At 35.1% G+C, this 19,409-nt stretch overlaps 1 protein-coding gene across 1 annotated transcript; it reads right to left on the bottom strand.

Moving 5' to 3' along the window:
- Window positions 1-221: 221 nt before the first annotated feature.
- On the bottom strand, window positions 222-16,070 carry LOC125673445 (magnesium-dependent phosphatase 1-like). Its single transcript, XM_048910016.2, has 6 exons — window positions 15,640-16,070; window positions 5,525-5,591; window positions 4,782-4,892; window positions 3,160-3,267; window positions 1,501-1,592; window positions 222-1,074 (listed from the first exon to the last, which is right to left on the bottom strand). The coding sequence occupies exons 1-6, from the start codon at window positions 15,692-15,694 to the stop codon at window positions 686-688; spliced, it is 822 nt and encodes a 273-aa protein (XP_048765973.1). The 5' UTR covers window positions 15,695-16,070; the 3' UTR covers window positions 222-685.
- Between the last annotated feature and the right edge of the window lie 3,339 nt (window positions 16,071-19,409).

Raw genomic sequence — 19,409 nt, 5'->3', positions numbered from 1 at the left:
AACTGGGACTGATACATTTATATTCAGAATTGAGACCAAAACTGTTCAATTATACAAGTGGATTAATCGTAAGCACCCTCTACAACTACCCATTAAAATTCATCCCCACAATATTCGGTAAATTACTTTAATGATAAGCAATGATAAATATAAAAATATTACCTCGAGCTACTGCACTATGTCCACACGGCAATAAATCACACACAGACAAAACGCACATAGGGCATTTCATATTTTATTTCACAAGAACGTTTCTCTATGAGTAGTAAGTTTCACTATGATAAACATTTCTAATCATAAATGACAATTATATAAATATCATGAACAAAATAGACAGTTTTGTCAAGAGAAACCGCGTCGTTCAAAATATACAGAAAAAAGTTCAATATTGGATGAAAATCGCATATAACTTGGCTCTCATTGATGTGGACTCTCGTAGAATGTGTATGATCTAAACATTTTGGTTAAAAGGACGTAAAAATTTCACTAATTCCTATCATAAACGCAAATGAGTACAGCATTTTCTTAATTTACAAAATGATTTACTTAAATCATAACACAGATTCCTGTATAACAACTATTTTTTCTTTGGTTTCTCAAGGAGCTTTTTTATCCTAATTACTCAACTATTTTCACACCAGGAAAACAGATTATAGCACTTCAAGCACTTCTTCCATCCCACAAACTAATTTTCTACGATTTCAGGGCACGAAATCAGTTTCTTGTCTTGCAAGGACTGTGGAATACTTAGCGCAGGCGCAGACATGCGCCGTCCACGTAGGCGTATCGATCTGTCAATCACTGGCGGTACGTCATAGGTGATAGAAGCGCGCGAGCCCCGGCGACGATGCACATATATAACTGTCGTTTCTGTTTGGGATTCATCGGAATCCTCGCTGTTCAGAGACAAGGTACTATTACTGGTGTTGGTTCCGGTTCCGCTGTTGTTGTTGTTGTTGTTTCCGTTCGGAAGACCCACTGACACCTGGTTTGTATGGTTATTGGCATATGCGCGAAAAGCTTCCTCCAAAATCTCTTCGGAGACCCCTCGATTTGCCCAAATGCATGTAAGACCTAAAAAAAGTTTTCAAGGTTGGTAGATTAAGTTCAAAGACCAAGAGTTATAGGAAATTCTATCACGGTCCGTCGGTGTTAAATTTCCATTAAACCCCGTGACGTCGAAACGCCATTGGTATGCCAAGGTGTTTTGAAAGCGAAATGTACAATGGCTGTATGTCTTTCCACTAAATTCTTTCTATGCCGTCATTACGTCATAACCATAATCAACCAAATCCTTTACGAGATTTTCTTTTCGTAGTTCTAGGTTAATTTCTCGGTATCATAGTCTAGATTTGCAGTGGTTTGTGTCATTTGATACCTGTAGGCCTTTGTACTAATCCCAAATGAAGTGAACTTCCTCTCATACTCGCATATACATGTATGTTAAGGCTTGTGAACTTTATATCAGAAAACAATTAAAAGTTTCAGTTGCATACTTGCCTAAACAGGTGTGAGCTACCTCCGAGAGATGATCTCGCTCGTCATCAAAAAACATCATGTCTGGAAAAGCAATACCGCTGTCTTTCTTAATACTGCAATAAAACATTGAATATTAAAAAACTGCTATCATACTGCCTCAGTTGTTAGTCTGAATATATTTACTATATTTAACTAAAATTTGAAACATGCACGAAAGCTTTATTCAGATGCAAGTAGTCAGAGAGTTCTCAACAGAAGACAAATATTTTCCGATTCTAAAATAAGACAACAGAGCACCGGAACTGAGTTATCTAATGGGGCTTGTTTTCTAAAATACAAAATGTCACGGTTTTCAACAAACCTTTCACGTCATTCTTTATACACATAGGACAAAGAAAATAAACACAAATTTCGTGTGGAATTCCACAAATTAAGCAATTAGTGAACCCGCAATAAACGTTTACGTAAGTCTGCCAACATTATCAACAGAGGGCTTTTTTCATTTTATTTTATGAAAACTTTCGTTAAGTGTTTTCTGATTCCGTATGCTTTTGTTGATCCTGTTTTGACTGAGAGCAAAGCAAGTGTTTGAGGCATGTAGAAATTGATCTGTGTATTTCTAAACTAATGACTTAACGTTGGCCAAACCATAGTATAAAACGAAAAGCCTTTAGGCCTAGCACTACAATACATTTTTATCCAAAGAGCAGAATTGATTTAAATCTTAATTTGGTACTGATGCCAAAGTGCTTAAAGTTTGAAAAACTATTTGGATGTGGTACTCACATATAATTATCATAATAACTTATATAGCACATCCAATAAGTAATGGATCTTGTATAAATAATTTATTGTGAATTTAATTCAGTAATATCCAAAAGCATCCAAACATTTTTAAAGGGACATTAGCCATTTTTTCTCAAAGTCTCTCAATGGTATAAGAATATATCTTAATGGTCAATAAAACATTTATTTTGTACAAATACAAGAGCGACCTAATAAAATTACGTTAGATAACCGCTTTTCGTATTACGAAATACAGAAGGAAGAATTATTGTATTGCTAGACAATAAATATTTAATCACCAAAAATGTGCCTGCTTTGAGGTTTAAAAGTGTTTGAAATGATTAAATACTGGTGTTATTACTGAAACATATAATACAGAGCAATTTTCATTGATTTCCATTTTTGGTGACAAAATGACAGCTAATGCCCCTTTTATGTATTTAGCAATGGTGTGTATGAGTGCACGATTATTATTTTTTTTTAGCTTGACATGAAAATCTGTATAGCGTTAAAAATGAAAGAATTTGAATCCCAAAATATAATATAAATATTAAGATTAATTGGCTTGTTTGTTTACAAAAGGGGGCGGGGGCTGGGGGTGAGAGGTTATAAAACAGTAGACGCATGAGATAATATAAAATTCAACTCTCTGCTTTCCTTCTTCTTACACCACTCAAGATCGAAATAACCTTTAGAAATGGATTCCTCTTGATTAGATTGATTTAAACATAATTATTGTATAAGTGCATATTATACAACATATTTGAACATAAGGTCTTTCAACTTCTTAAATATAACTGTCAATATAGTAACTGATATAATAGATAGACACAATTAATTCCTTATAAAACATATACTACTCCGAAAGACGAACCAAAACCGATAATAATTTACTTCAAAAAATGTGTGATTTTGGATCCAGGGTAGATTTCTAAGTAGTCAAAGAATTCATTCCAGCCAAAGAAATTCACAAGACGCTTCACCTCATCTTTGTTAAATGCTCTGCAAAAAAGAAGAAGAAATATCTTCGATATGTCGTAGATATGTCGACATGAACAGGAAATATACATGGAAGACGTACTGTATGTGAGAAATATATGTGTCTCTGGATGAAACATCATTTTAATCACAAGTTTGGTCACTTACTATATACTAATTTGTATTAATATACTTTCATATAAAATACTCGAAATTGTTTAATCGAGAAACGATTGGGGAAAAACAACGCAATGTTTTTCTTTGTGAATAAAAGCCACGCTCTCCTGGGTTTCCCTGTGGGAGTAAAAGACATGCCCTCCAGGGTTCCCCTGTGGGAGTAAAAGACACGCCCTCCAGGGTTTCCCTCTGTGAATAAAAGCCACGTCATCCAGGGTTTCCCTGTGGGAGTAAAAGCCAAGCCCTCCAGGGTTTCCCTGTGTGAATAAAAGCCACACCATCCAGGGTTTCCCTGTGGGAGTAAAAGCCACGCCATCCAGGGTTTCCCTGTGTGAATAAAAACCACGTCCTCCAGGATTTCCCTGTGGGAGTAAAAGCCACGCCCTCCAGGGGGATATTGTGTAGCAATGGGAGACATCACTTGACAACCGATGGTATCATTTTAAAAAGATTCATCACGTGTCTCAAATTCATGCGCCTACGGTTCGCCGTAAATTTTTAACAGAAGAAAACTCGTTTGAAATAGATGCCGTCTGTATTGCGTTTCAACGACATTTTAAATGAAATCGATTGATTTAAAGAAACAAACGATAATCGGCAGCTCGGCAGGTATATTAGTGACTACATGCACCGTGTGTCTATCGCAAAGTTGCGTTATAAACTTGTTAGTTTTGAAAAAAATTGACCTTTTTTATATTTTACGACAAAATCTAAAATGAAATTCAGTTAAATACATATATCTAATAAGTATGCTATAACAAATAGTGCATGTTGTTGACAGTAACATTGAACCTGTCAATCGAGGATTTTGAGGATAGTGGTGAAGATTACTAACGACTATTACTATTTACATTGTAGTATGTTTAATCAAGATTACTGAAAGTTGGGGATTCTATCCGTTGTCAATCATTCATGTTCATACTCCACTGTTATGTAATTTGATGCTGTGTATTTACATACACCTCGAACCATTCTAACATTTTAATAATGTTTGTTCAATTAAGACAGTGACTTCCACCACGATTTCTTTAAAGTCGCACTGTGTGATGTAAACACTATGTACAGTGTTTAAGGCCCATTCCTTCACACTAGAGACTGTACTTTTAGGTTTTGATGTTCTCCATTAATATACAAGCACCACAGAAAACTATTTTCCTGACGAAACATATAATCAGTACTAAAATTTAATATGTAAACACTTTGACAGTTGTCTCAGCGCGTCAGTAATACAAAATGCGCAAGGAGTATTGCGCAATAAAACAGAACGGCTGCAAAAGTGAAGTAGTTACATAATTGCAATAGTTTTTTACAACAGAGCTTTGACAGATGTTTAAAGGAGAGAAGTCGGTCGTGTAACTTACTCAGAAGCTGCAGCGAGTTTGTAGCCCTCATCATGAAGTTTATGTAGGATGTGATCGATGTCTGGGAATGCTTTTACTTCTCGGCTGCAGGCGTCAAATACTTTACCGTCTCTGAAACGACAAGATATTTCCCAATGAACTGTATCAAATCTTGCAATTAGCAAACCAAGTTCTCTACGCGAGCAAATATAAATGCAAATGCCTTAAAGTAAATATAAGATTAAAACCCGTGTTTCTAGATTGCTTTCATTTTAAGGAAAATAGAAGTGCATACATGTACAGAACAAGTTTCTCCATCAGCGGGAGAAAACTCTTAAACAGGTTTCTCCATCAGCGGGAGACAACTCTTAAACAGGTTTCTCCATCAGCGGGAGACAACTCTTAAACGTTCTCAAGTTTCATAATTCATGACATTTTTTTCATGATACGAATGCTTGTGTTTTGATTGCATTGTGAATTTAATGTGGGGGGGGGAATATTCCAATGTTTTTTGTTTGTAAACCTGACTTTGTATAAATATTATCTTATCTGATACTGTATCTATATTCAATACTTCATGTATTTATCAGTACACATAAAATTAGACATATAAAGACAAATGGGGAGCCTTTCTTCTCGACTGGTGTATAGGGTTCTGATTCGATCTTGGCCTTTACATAATTATCTAACAATATGATAAATGTGTACCGGTACAATTTTTAATATGTACGTTTGCAAAAGACTGAGCTATCAGATCCCCTTACCTCGTTCTGTTGAATGGAGGTTCAACATTAACTTTTCTATCCACCCAAAAAGGCCACAGGGTATAGTCTGAAATCAAAATAATTCTTTTAAGAAGATATATTGAATAAATAAACATCGTTACAGAGCGGATCCAGGAATTTTTGAAAGGGGTTCTACAATTAATTTTGGTTTTAAATGTGTCATTTTTACCTTTTTAATAGAAAAATTTTCTGCCGAAAGGGATGGTCCCCCCCTGCCCCCTCCTGGTTCTGCCACTGCGTTACCATGCCGTGATAGACTCGCAGTTGTTTAGCTAAGAATGGCTGACTTACAGTACAAACACATACAACAACTGGAGATAATTCAAGATAAGTATGTAGTACAAAAGAATTTGTAAAAGCTGTGAGGGTATTCCAGCCTGCAGACTTTCGCCCACACCGTTCGCCGCAGTCATCGTCTGCTAATTCTTCACCTTCTGGTAGTAATCATTAATATGACACACATTAAGCATGGTGATGTGTTTGTCTTTCACTAATGCGGCCAACGATTCAGGATATATTGCACCGAAAACATGACAAGTGGCATCGCGTGTATATTTATTCAACAACTCCCGTGACAATTGCAATCTGTCGATATAAAATGAAAGTAGCACGTACTTGATTGGATGACACAGTGTATTGCAATTATCAATGCCAGATCATATCAAGTTTAAAAGTTATAATAGTGATTTCAGTATGGTTTTTCTACAGCATTTTAAAAACTGTCTTTCGGTCATGGACACACCCTACAGTACAATTCGTTAACACATGTATTTTTTTTAATGATGAGCGAAGTTCCTTGTTATTGTGTAAGCTGAAAACGTATAATGAAACAGGGACCAGAATCACAGACGATTCTATTATGCTAATATTTCAAAGTGCTGAAGAAATTATGAAAGCTCTCCACAAAACACTGGGAGGTCATTGGGTTGTTTACTATAAGATGTGAGCTCTGATCAGACTTATAGTTCGCCAGGATGAGAGAGAGCATCTGAAATATGGTTCTCTGTCGTGCGCGCGTACGCGTGTGTGTGCGTATGCAATATCATATGCAGTAGAAGGATAAGGGTAAATAAAACGCCACGATTTTATGCCGAATTTATAGACGTTCGTACCATGAAAAAATAGTATGAGTGAACTTTCAAGACAACAAACAAATTACTATCATATGTGTACTTTGTCAAGGCACCAAACTATTCAGCCTGTTAAACAGTATCAAATTATTCTGTCTGCCTGCACAGTAACAAACAGAAAATGGGTAGGAGGAAAAAATGAAAGAATTGGGTCTTCAATGCTACACAGTTGATAGTCTATTGTAACGACACAATTTAATTACTGGGAATATGTAGATAACCTTCTAGTATTCTATTATATAAACACATGATGCATTGTGGAACTGTAATAAATTGTATAAATTTTATTTTTTAGCAAAATAATTGTCCAGTATTTCTAAATCCAATTATGAAGAAATTGATTAAACTTATCATGAAAACGAACAATGTTAGTGAAAACGGATGCCCATGATTCAATTATCCATATTGCTAAGTTATATTTGCGTTCTCAGAAAATTTCTTTTGAACTTGGATTTTGTTTCAGGGAAAACAAGGTCAATACACTATTTTTAGCTTTCACGCTTCTTAGAAAGATTTGTTGTGCCAATTTGGTGACCTAGAAGTCTTAATGTTCAACTGAACACGTTTTCAACATGAACTATTTATTACAATTAAACTTTTGACTTTAAGATTTACAAGGAACTATACTATTTCCGTCGACAATCTGAATTCGATATAAATAAAATGACCTGATTAGTACAAAATGTGAAATATTCTCCAACATCAATCTTGTTTATCTAAAACAGATGGATATGTGCGGCGTACACAAATAAATATCCATGACACTACGATTGCAAATAAAAACACATACTTCACTCGCCAAACAAATATTCTAAAGGCTGGAACAAAATGGGAGTTCTTTAAAGATTTTACGACCTTCAAAATGTTTGAAAAAGGTCTTCATATGCCTGCAAGATAAGTAACTTCTGGTCTCTATATATATGGTCTACTGTAACATATACTCAAAATGTATCTGTCATCGTGTCACATAAAATGTACACTGGTCTGCTGTCATTGACTACGAGTGTCCGAATTTTCTAGCGGCAGCATTTAGAATCAAGGACAGGCTACTACATACATGTAAGTGAAGAAGAAGAAGAAATTAAGTCGTATGCAGTGAATGACAAGCAAACCTTGACAATAGTTTCTCCACAAAATACTAGAGATTGTTCACCTTATTCATCATGTTGTACACATTGTACATGTATTTACGATTTAGTGGGTACAGAAAGTCCTATATCATCCTGTAAAATATACAAAGTTAATTTTCTGTAATATTCAAACTGACCCCAGCTCGTTAGGGGATAGAATTTCTGGAAAGTCACAACAACAATATATAATGCTATTATATAGCATAACTTCTAAATCATACACTAAATAAAGCATAAAAACCATCGAGTTTCAGATTGACAGAAGGTATTTGTGTTTGGATTGACTGGAGAACGGCGGGATGCTAATTCCGGTTTACGAGCAGTACAAATTCCGGAAAACGTTGTCGAGGTTGTTGCAATGTTTCCCGCATGGCTTTATCCTCCGAATGACCTGTCTAGCGCTTCTGGTGAAGAAGTGAGGGTATGCCACGTGTAGAATTGAGTTTTTCAAATTGGCCAATAAAGATGGCATGTGTGTCTACATTATCTACAGTTTGTCATAAAAACGCTGATTTTTTTCCAGATTACGTGGCTTTTTCTTAAGGGATAACAACAATTGCATGGTTTAATGATGACCTTGTCCGACAGTTCATCGCAAGCAGGTGAGCTTTACGATGCTGGAGTGTTAGCACGTAAACGAACTTAACGAAGTTTCAAAGGAATTAAAGCAAGATTTAATCAAACATAACAGATCTTAATTGATTGCAATATTTGGGCAGTTTCTTTTTAAAAGTACATAATACTACCACATTGAAACTTGAAATTTCAAAAATTATTATTAAAACACCCAACAAGTCATATATTGTTTCCTTAGAAACAAAAATCAAACTTGATAACATCTAGCAAATTCTCTTTACAATTTTCTATCCCTTGGTACCTGTAATTATTATATGCCGTCACATTCTCATATTTCATACAACTAAATAATTAAAATATAAAAGCGCTAAAGATAGGTTGTCATTATTGCTTGTATAAAGCATGTTCAGTCCAAAGACTGTGCGGTTAGCAGCGTGTATAAGGCGACGCCACGAAATGCATGCTCAGTCCTAAGACTGTGCTGTATAAGGCGACGCCACGGCCTAAGACTGTACGATCAACAGCGGGTATAAGGCGACGCCACGGCTCCTTTCATTCTCGTCAGGTGCTTGCTTGAACGTTCCTGAATTCTCCGTTTCATATTTTCCGTTCACGGCCAAACGTAATTTGTTTGTCAGCAAACACATTAAACGATCATCATTATAATAGACAAGAAACAGTTATTTTGCGTACAGAAAAGAATCCGAAAAACCCGCGGAATGCAGATTGCAATTGCAGAATTGCTGACTTTTGTACCTTAAAAGAATGATTAGAAAAACAGGGTTTATGGCAAGAGTTCTGATAAATGTATTAATAGAGTTGGATCGATAAACATGAATTTAAACTTTTAATTTTGAAATATTCACAGCTCCTTTTCCGGAAATCTGTGCTCTAGAATTATAAAATAACCCTTTCCTCCAAATTTATATTTAAATCATTTTTCATAAAAATGAAATTGCAATAAAAACAATGTAGGAGATACCAAAATAATGAACTTTGATGATGCGTTGTTTATAAAAATTTCAAATCCTGCAATATTTTCAGGGCGTTCTTCGTTCTTCAGCTGTGCAAATTAAAAACATAAAGTGTAAGATAAAGTTACTGTTATAAGCCGTGCCTATGAAATATGTCTTAAATTGTATTTTGTATCTTGTATGATATGCAACATCAGTATGTTGATGATTTTCAACTCCTGACAGTGTTAGAGGCTCAATATGCGTGTAGTTCGGAAATTACCCAATGTAATTAAAATTAAATGCTAGATTCGCTCGCGTACTCTTGCGATCCGATTTTATTTAGATTAAAAATTACCTAAAATCGACCCGTTTCACAAAAATGCAACGGGTACCTCCTCCGATGAACAATGACCATTCCCTGTATGGACAATTAATTGCATTTTGTGATTAAAAGTCTTGTATTTAAAATATTTTTTGAAGAGATAAAGGTAACAAAAATGAACCATTGTGACATTTGGTCGACTCCTCTGTCAATCTAATTTTAGACTTTAGACTTTAGATTTTAGACTAGTATATTGTGCTCCTTTATGATACACTTCAATACAAGTTCTTATTGTTCAACAAAGGGAAACAACTATGTGGCAACTAGGAAGTTGTGTATTTCATGACGCGTTTTACCCAAAGACAGAGTATCCGAGGCAAAAGAATTCATATTTAATGTTTCTCCTGCAAAATAATATGAATTAAATAGGACGTCACAATGGATACTTAATAACGTTGTCACAGTCAAGCAGAAAGCAAGAGGCTATACAGAGGAATCAATCTAATTAGAATTAGATTGGTGAATGTACATTCCGCTCTTTTATAACGAATTGTTATGCCTTGGATACTCTGTCATTGGATAAAACACGTCATGCAATACACAATTTCCTAGTTGCCATATAGTTGTTTCCCTTTGTTGAACTCTTGCGTACGGTGAGACGCAAAATTTCATATTTTCGTCCACTCGCGGTGAGCACGCATACTTATCGTTGCGCTCATATACTGCTAAAAGGATTATTACCAACTGCTATGCAAAGACTCGAACTGAAAAAAACCAACTAAAATTCAGTGACTTAATGAGATTTGGGAATAAAATAGCTCAAACGAAACTTGCAATTCACTGCCTTTCTTTGTTAATAGTACCGATCCTGTCGGAGAGGAATGAATGATAATTACATGTTTAATCAAACGGCCTAAAGTTTGAGACGAAGCCCGACACAAAGTGTTTGTTTCTGACTAACTACAGAAATGTGTCTGGCCTTTGTGTTTGTTACTGTCTGTCTATAGAAATGTGTCGGGTCTTGGTGTTTGTTACTGACTGTCTACAGAAATGTGTCGGGCCTTTGTGTTTGTTACTGTCTATAGAAATGTGTCTGGCCTTGGTGTTTCTGACTGTCTACAGAAATGTGTCGGATATTTGTGTTTGTTACTGACTGTATACAAAAATGTGTCGAGCCTCTATATTTGTTACTGACTGTATACAGAAATTTGTCGGGCTTCGCCTCAACATTTTAACAACCCGACAAAGTAATAATACATTGCCAATGGTAAACAAATTTCTGATAGAAGGTGAGGCTTACAAGACAGAAACCATGTATGGTGATTGTATAAATAGCAAACCTTATATACTTCGACTACAATTTGTTCAAAATATATGTACGTAATACCTATAGACATACTCGAACTTTCTAATGTCAGGTGAAAAACGTATATGCAGTTATATGTCGATTACGATACTTAGTGATTGGATTTCAGTAGAGGTAATTTTGAAAATATAGATACCAGGCATGCCAAGCAAAATACATTTCAATATACGCCGTTGTCGATGAGTTGCTAGATGTATATCACAATGTCATGAAAAGACTCATATGTAAAACTTATACGGTACCAATTTTGATGCACCAGATGAGCATTTCGACAAATAATGGCTCTTCAGTGTTATATTTTCCACACCGGAAAGTACAATTTCACATACGTTCTAGAATTTACAGCCCATGGCATTTTATCGAAAACATAATTTCGAAGTTGTGTAAATTTTTATATTTTTATGCTAGTATTCAGATATTTTTATTTTTTATATGCAAGGTTACACATGCTTTGGAGCACGTAACAAGTCGCATGAACAACGAATTCATAAACGACTCCTCCTTTTCCGTAAATTCCCACGTACTCCAAAATATGTACATCTACATTGATAAATCAAATGCATCATTACATGATATAAACATGGTCTAGAAACTGAGATTTGAACCTCTTTTTTTTTGTAAATGAAAACTCGATTATGACTTAGATCGATCAAAGTGCGATACCGAAGTTCTAGCATTACTAAATTCAGACGTTTTAAAAGAAAATTCATTTGAATTCTTTCTTAGTTTACTTGTCAAGGAGCCGAATATTGTTTATTGATACAGCAGGAGAATGAACAAAAAAAGCATGCATTTTCGAAAATGTTATTTATTATGTAAATAATAGAAAAAATGGTGCATATCTGACATGTGGAGGCTCGTGATAACTGGATACATTGCTATAGATAGATAAAACATCAAACCAATTTAATGCAATCTACCAATACGTCACATGAATTATGTTATTTACATTCATGTATGTTTTCTGCATGATTTTCGTTAAAGTAAGCATACATGTAGGTACACGTATTTGTCGACTTTTATATACAAATGACATCGCCAAATATTATACAAATACTCCGTGCTCGGTGGATTTTATATCCCCCAGGTGACTAAAACATCGTATTGACCGGGGGAGGGGGGGGGATAAATAATTGTTTTATCGTATGGTTGAATAATCTAAAATATCAAAAACGACTACTAGAGTCTACGAAACGATACCTTGTCGGCTATTTTTGTATACAGTTAAACTGCAAGACCCAGTCAAAAGTGATTAGAGGCGTGAGTTTTGTTTGCATTATGGAGTTATTTGTTTGATGGGTCGGGAGAAGCGGATTATGCATGAATTATCCCACGCTTCTATTCTTTTATATCCACATACCTTAGATGTAATGATAGCCTCATGAATGCAAAGCAATTAATTAAAATAGACGTAACACGCTTCATCAAAGGAATATAGTAAAACAACACAGGTTCATCACTGCAAAACATTGAGAAACGTAAATTTTTATAGATTAAAGCTTTCGATTAGGTCAATGCAAGGATATGTTAAGCTGGGGGAAACATAGAGACCGATCACGAAGTTCGATATACTTTGAAAATATATTCGTAGTATTTGGTGATCAGGTCTTCCAACAGTTTGTTGGAATCCCCATGGGCACGGATTGTGCTCCTTTATTAGCTGACCTGTCTTTATTTTTACGAAGCAGAATTTATTCAAAAGCTTCATGAGAGGAAAAAACATATTGCTGTGACCTTCAACTCCACATTTCGATATATCGACGTTTTATCTATTAATAACAATGATTTTTATTCATTTTGCAATTCCTTATATTCCATTGAAATCGGAAAAAAGACATTATAAGGTCTTCCACAACTGCTTCTTTTTATTGGACATAGATGTTGACGGCAAACTAACATAACTGAACGTTATGACAAAATGGATGATTTCAGCTTCTCCATCATCAACTTCCCATATTTATGCGGCAATATTCCATCATCACCTGCATATGGTGTTTATGTCTCTCAACTGATTAGATACATGAGAGGATGTTCTGCGTATGATCAATTCTTACATCAAGACAGGTTACTGAAAAATATGTCGATGTTTCGACAGTCTCTCTACGTTCAAAGTCAGCATTTCGCAAATTATATTGTCGTTATAATGATATAATTTGCAAATACAAGTTACCACTGAGTCAAATGCTGTCTGACATCTTTCCTACCGATTGTTAGGCCGCTATTAGCATACTGAATTCACTACGAATTGCTACGTTTACCTGATCAAGATATAGGGCTTGAAGTGGGTTTGACCGGTCGTCAGGGGATGCTTACTCCTCCTAGGCAACTGATCGCACATCTGGTGTGTCCAGAGGTCCGTGTTTGTCCTATTCTTCAATATTTGTCTTTATAGGAATTATGAGATTGATTAATATTCGTTATCTTTATTTGATCGAATAACGCATTTTAGGTTAAGTCAGACCAAATGTTCACGCACTTCTACAAAAAATGTGAGAGGTGTATTTTGTTTTTACAAGTATGAAAGACGAATTGCATACAATTTTGTTGTGTCGAGCATTGTGTTTTCAATGTAATCATATTTCATTCAAAATGAAGGAACAGAAAACGTGCTTGTTAAATCTAATACATACCAATTTTTTTAGTAATAAGCTGTTGCTGTTTCGTTGTATTTCAATTTTCGATAAAAGCACTGCGACGCACAGGTGACCTATCAACTTCACAGAAAAACCTACACCTTGAAATGCAGATCTATACGTTGAATTACAAGACATATGTACGGAGTGCAATTCAATGTGTTGTGTGGGGGTTTTTTTATCATAAGGAATATTTCTGCATGGCCAATTTTGCAAATTACCCCCATACTTTCATACCCCCATAATAAAGATAAACCAAATACTCATTTCTTACGTTTGAGACATAAAAATAAAGCGTTAGATAGTTTGTACTTAAAGTATTTAAGGTGAAGAGGTTTTGAAAATTGAACAGAATTTTTCGACAGGTACAGTTCTGTTAAAAAAACTGTAAGATCCGGGCTTCATATGTTTTTGTTTTTAGATTAAGACTTAACAAATCACATTATCTCCTAAAATTTATCGTGTTTACTTACAATTAAAAATAGCAAGAGAACGTTTCCATATGTCGAGTTTCTTAAAAACATAAAGTTAAAACCGAATAATTTTGATGATTCCAAAGCTGTACGCTGTAAGAGAACATCTTGATGAAATTAAAGAATACATTCTGCTGCCAAGAGGATGGTGACGAATCCATCATCAAATCGTACGTGATCAATTCGTTTGATCCGGCGCATACATTAGACTCTATTTTATTCTGAGTCCTTTAATCATCAATATAATCACTTTTTCGCCTTATCGTTAACATCACACACGAAATGAGACACAGCTGTTCGTAATTCGTGTAGAGATATTAGTTTCACAGCTATGTTCTTCTCCAGTTGTGTAATAACACTGAGAAAACATACTCTGATTTATCGAATCCGAAAAACGATACCCTGCGAAGTGTCCATATGCACCATGAGTAATCTAATCTTAGACGATAGCTAGCGATGAAGCGGCAATCCGGATTCAAATGACCGTTGCAGCTCTAAATGATAGGCACGATGATCTGCAGTTGGTATGCCAAACTAAGTCAGTTTGGGTTACAAAAATCAATTAGGATTCCTGCTTTTTCAACAAGATATTATCAATGGAGTACAGAAGTTGAGAAAATATTTTCACAACATTTATTTTTTTAAGGTGCATCAGTCTTATCAATCATTCGAGCTTATATTTTCACAGCAAAAATATTCAATGAATATATCAACAACTTTTTTAGGCCTCACCCCTATCTTCAGAATGCGCATGTAGTTAGAAAAATCCTGATTTTAGAAGATAATTGTGGTGCATATAAGCAATATTGACGAACGTCATCGTGCTATACAATAATTGTATGTACGAAATGAGTGCAAATGAAGTGAAATTAATCTCAGAAATGTCAAGGCAAAAGAGACTGGTTGCGATAAAATTATTACCTGCTAACACAAATTAGCTTCTTCTTTTTTTTGTGTCCATATTAGATGCGCATTCTGTCTTTGGACCAGACTTGGTCAATCAGATTCAATTACCGGTATGGATAAAATAGAGTTTAAAATAATTTTCATATTTTGACTTCAAACTGTTGGATCTGCATAGGTAAATTGTTCAGATTGAGATGAAAGGGTGGAGTATTGCACTATAGAATTGATACAAAAATGATTTGTAATGAAATAAAAATTATACATATTTCCTTCTTCAGAATACAACCAGTATGATTTACGATATTCTTGAAAGGCCTAAAAGAATTTGTAACATTCTTAAGTTATCGTGCATGCTGTAACCTGGAATAATATTCCCTTGACACAGATAATAGAAACGTTATCATAACGTTAGCAGACCACGCGGATGACGAAACGATTCATTGTCATACCGAGTTAACACATATTCACAGGCGAAATTCGAAACAGACTCGGAAACGGTAAATGTTCTGCGATTGCCGCTAGGCACCAGTCAAAATAGAAAATATCACGTTCAAAATTATTTAAATCTGAATAAATTATTGTTTTTAAAAACTCAAACTTACCAAGGTCGAAGGCGATTAACTTTGGTTTGGGGACATTGTTGTTTTCTTGGTCCATATCGAAATCTTCTTCTGCCCAATGATCTAGAAAGTCCGAAATACACTATATGCAGAAGTCAACCATTGCATGGACAGGGACGTTTTTATTGATGATCCTCAAAAAACTTTATTTTCCCTCATAACAATATTGCTATTTTATCACTAAGTTCCCTTGATGACGAGAGCAAGAATTTCTAGCATTGTGGCGTCTGCTTTCCCGCTGCAGTGACTGAGAGATTGGGATGGCGCGAAAATGAATATATCATTAAGGAATCGATTGAACACGTGATTAGCTTTAAGAGGTATGTCCAAAACAAACTGCTTGGCAGATTTGTGAATGAAAGATAGGAGCTAATGTAACTCTCTGCTACAAGGCGCAAGCTCAAACAATTTTTGGTCTGGTAGAGTATGCAAAACACTTAAACGATAAAAAGAAATATTTATATAATAATTGGAGTTGAACTGAAATGTATGAACAAAAACTGGTTTTTTATGAAAATTTAAAGTAAAAATTTATTCCTGAATATTTTTTATGGACGAAAAAATGTAAACTTTAAAACAATAAATGAATCTAATATTGCTGGCTGTTTGTTTCAACAGCAATAGACAATGACCTGTTTATTGCTTTAGTTAAATTGATTAATTGTGCTTATCAGGACATTAACTGGCTTAGCAATCTCTGCCTATGTTGAACCTACAGTAAACAAGGTCATTGATAAGGATTTATATCCCTTGCTGATTGTGAAATTAGTTTTAGTCTCTTCAAACAACTCCTTCTTTTTTCGATCTTTCACCAACCTTGAAGATGAAAGATTCTTTTATGGTCACTTTGTATTTTGAACTGTGAAACATGCACAATCTTCCTCGTGCTTTCGATGTACAGTGTAAGTCATTAATAAATTACATGGTTGAGTGCAATCACATATTCTCGGTCCTTTCCATCAAGCGCAGAAACGATGTCGAATGTCTTCCGGTAACCTCCATATTTATATCAAATCATGATACGGCTATAAGATTATGCATAGTTAAACAATAAATCTTTACTAAATAAGACGAGATTTCCCCATAGTAAGTCTAAAATCATGTTAATAATCACTAATTAGTGACCTACACAATGGTTGTAAGCGTCCACTTTGTAGAAATTTAGTACTCAATACATTCAAGGCGCCTTTCCTGTAGCTGAATGGTAGGGCGTTTGCTCAGTAACCAGAAGGTCATGAGTTCGAACCTCGCTCGCGCCATGGTCGCATCACCCCTAAGACGTAATAATAGGTAGTGATTGCTCCTTCGCCAAACGTTCGGCATTTAGAGATGAAAATCACAGGTCTTTCGGATATGACTTTGTGTGGAGGTAGGCGTTGGCCCGTTAAAGATCCCGTACTGCTACGGCCCTGAGCGCTAAGATTAAGTCTTTAAAAAAATGTCGTACTTCACCTCCAGGTTGTGAAATAAGAGTGAAAAATTCTCGACGGCACGTAAAACAAAAAACCAACAACAACCCGGGCTGGTCAGAAAGGCCCGTGAAGAAGCGATTGGGTCGAGTGAAAGGAAGTAATTATTTCAACCATTTTTGTATCATTGCTATGGTGGCATATTTCTGCCCCTTGTATGCAAGTTATTTTTCTATAATTTATGTCTACATACAAGATAAATATGTCGACATGCAGCATAATTATGTCAACATGCAACTACATGTACGTTGACATGCAAGAAAAATGTACATTGCTGTGGACAAGTTTTGTTCCAAAGGTGACTTAAGCTTTTGTAATGGTACAGATACTAGGTGGTTTACCATGGAAAATTTTTCGTCACTTGTTTTTATTTGAATCGCCGACATATTACGTTTTTCTTAATAGAAATAACATCGATTTTATCTTGAATATCATGCTTTGTCCAAAATAAATTTACATGAGGTGAACTGAAAGAAGAAAAAAATGTACAAATAAGATGTTGGCGAGTTACATGTAGTCCAGATTCTTGCTAGCGAGAGAAAATTATATTTTCTTCCAACAATATCTTGACACGGAGATGCGGTTTTACGAACTTTCAAACCGAGATTTTCCCGTCTATCTAGACATTGACACGATAAAGAATCAGTACTGTATTAGAGCAACTCCACTGCAGTGGTCAAATATTCTTTTTAATTTCGCCTGAAGTCGATATCCTCTTCATCTTGATTTTTATCCCCAAGAATGTAAAACATCCTGTTATACGCAGTATTATACTCGTGTAAACTGTGTAGTGTAGGTCCAGGAGGATCTATAATGGCGGACCTGTATTATTCTTACTCATTTTACATTGGACAAGACGCATCAGGATGTAAATTTGATTTAATCAACATGACGTAGAAAAGGAATAATAAATGTATATTAATTTTTCTTCTTCATAAATATGACATTGCAAAATTGACTTTTTTCGCTATCAGAAATTCTCCATCTTTGCATATTTGACCTCTGTGATACAAATCCCGCCGATCATTCTGTTTCATGATTTTCTTTCACGATTCTTTCTGTTATTTATATTCGACTTTTGACAAGAGGGACCATCTGCTTTTACGAGTCGGGAGAAGTCATTATTTTGGTAAGAATGTGGCGTAACAGTTCTGTTCAACTCTAAATATAAAGGTTGTCTCCTTGACTTCATTCCGGAATTTGTTTTGTATAGACTTTTTTTCTTGTCTCTGCCAACCACAAAAACCATATGAATAAAAGTTTTAATACCTACAGTTATAAATCTATATATATATATACATATAAATATATATATATATATATCAGATATATATATATATATATATAACGATGACTAAGTACACATGATCCACATCTAAATAATTACACTATAATAATTGATATACTAGTATTGCCGGACGCAGTGCTATATGATTGTATAATTGAATTTGGATATATGCACACACACACAACAGTTAAGACACTCATATACTTTCTATTTCATAAATGGCGATGAATGTAGTCCCAAAAAATTGTACATGTAATGTCTTTGTCAGACGACAGACATATTCTTGCTAAATTCAAACTCTATGGGACGTTTACTTGTCCACGTAATGTAATTCCGTTTGATATCAGCATGACAGAGTGTCTCTTATGTCGTAAGCATGAGGTACTGTTGTCGAATGTAGAGGTGCAATCTTATAGTTACTTTCACAATCACGACTTCTTCCAACAAACCAAGATAAACAAATGGTGTTTAAACTCCGTACGCATTGGCATGTTTCTATTATCATTGAAAGTGCAAACAGTTTATCGAATCGTTTGTATAAAAGTAGACTTTGGAAGGAATTAGGAGTGAATGTTATATATCTTTCTCCATTTTAAAAACCACAACTCCTGTTTCGTGACGGTGGTCTCTACTTCACTCCAGGAACAGGCGGGAACAGACGTCTGCTCGGAACCGCAGTTGTAGCTAACCTTGTTGTAATCACTCGTCTTTCACCCTCCTAATGCATTTTCTGTGTAGAAAACAAAGCTGGAAACATGAAGAGAGAAAAAACATAGATTGAACCCGATTAACCTTATCGAAGGATTTTACTATTTTCTGTGTGATAGATTATAGAAGTTTGAACTTGCACTCATCTAGATATATCTTTGCAAAATCTGCAAAAGCAACCTACTAAGTTTATAATATATGATATTTTTAATCATACTACCTGATCCGATGTTGGATCGGGTAGAAATGTTCGACATTCAAGTGAACAAATGAATACTAATTAGCGC

The sequence above is a fragment of the Ostrea edulis genome, chromosome 1 (assembly GCF_947568905.1).
Source record: "Ostrea edulis chromosome 1, xbOstEdul1.1, whole genome shotgun sequence".
Classification (NCBI taxonomy): Eukaryota; Metazoa; Mollusca; class Bivalvia; order Ostreida; family Ostreidae; genus Ostrea; species Ostrea edulis.
This window is presented reverse-complemented; position numbering and strand designations above follow the sequence as displayed.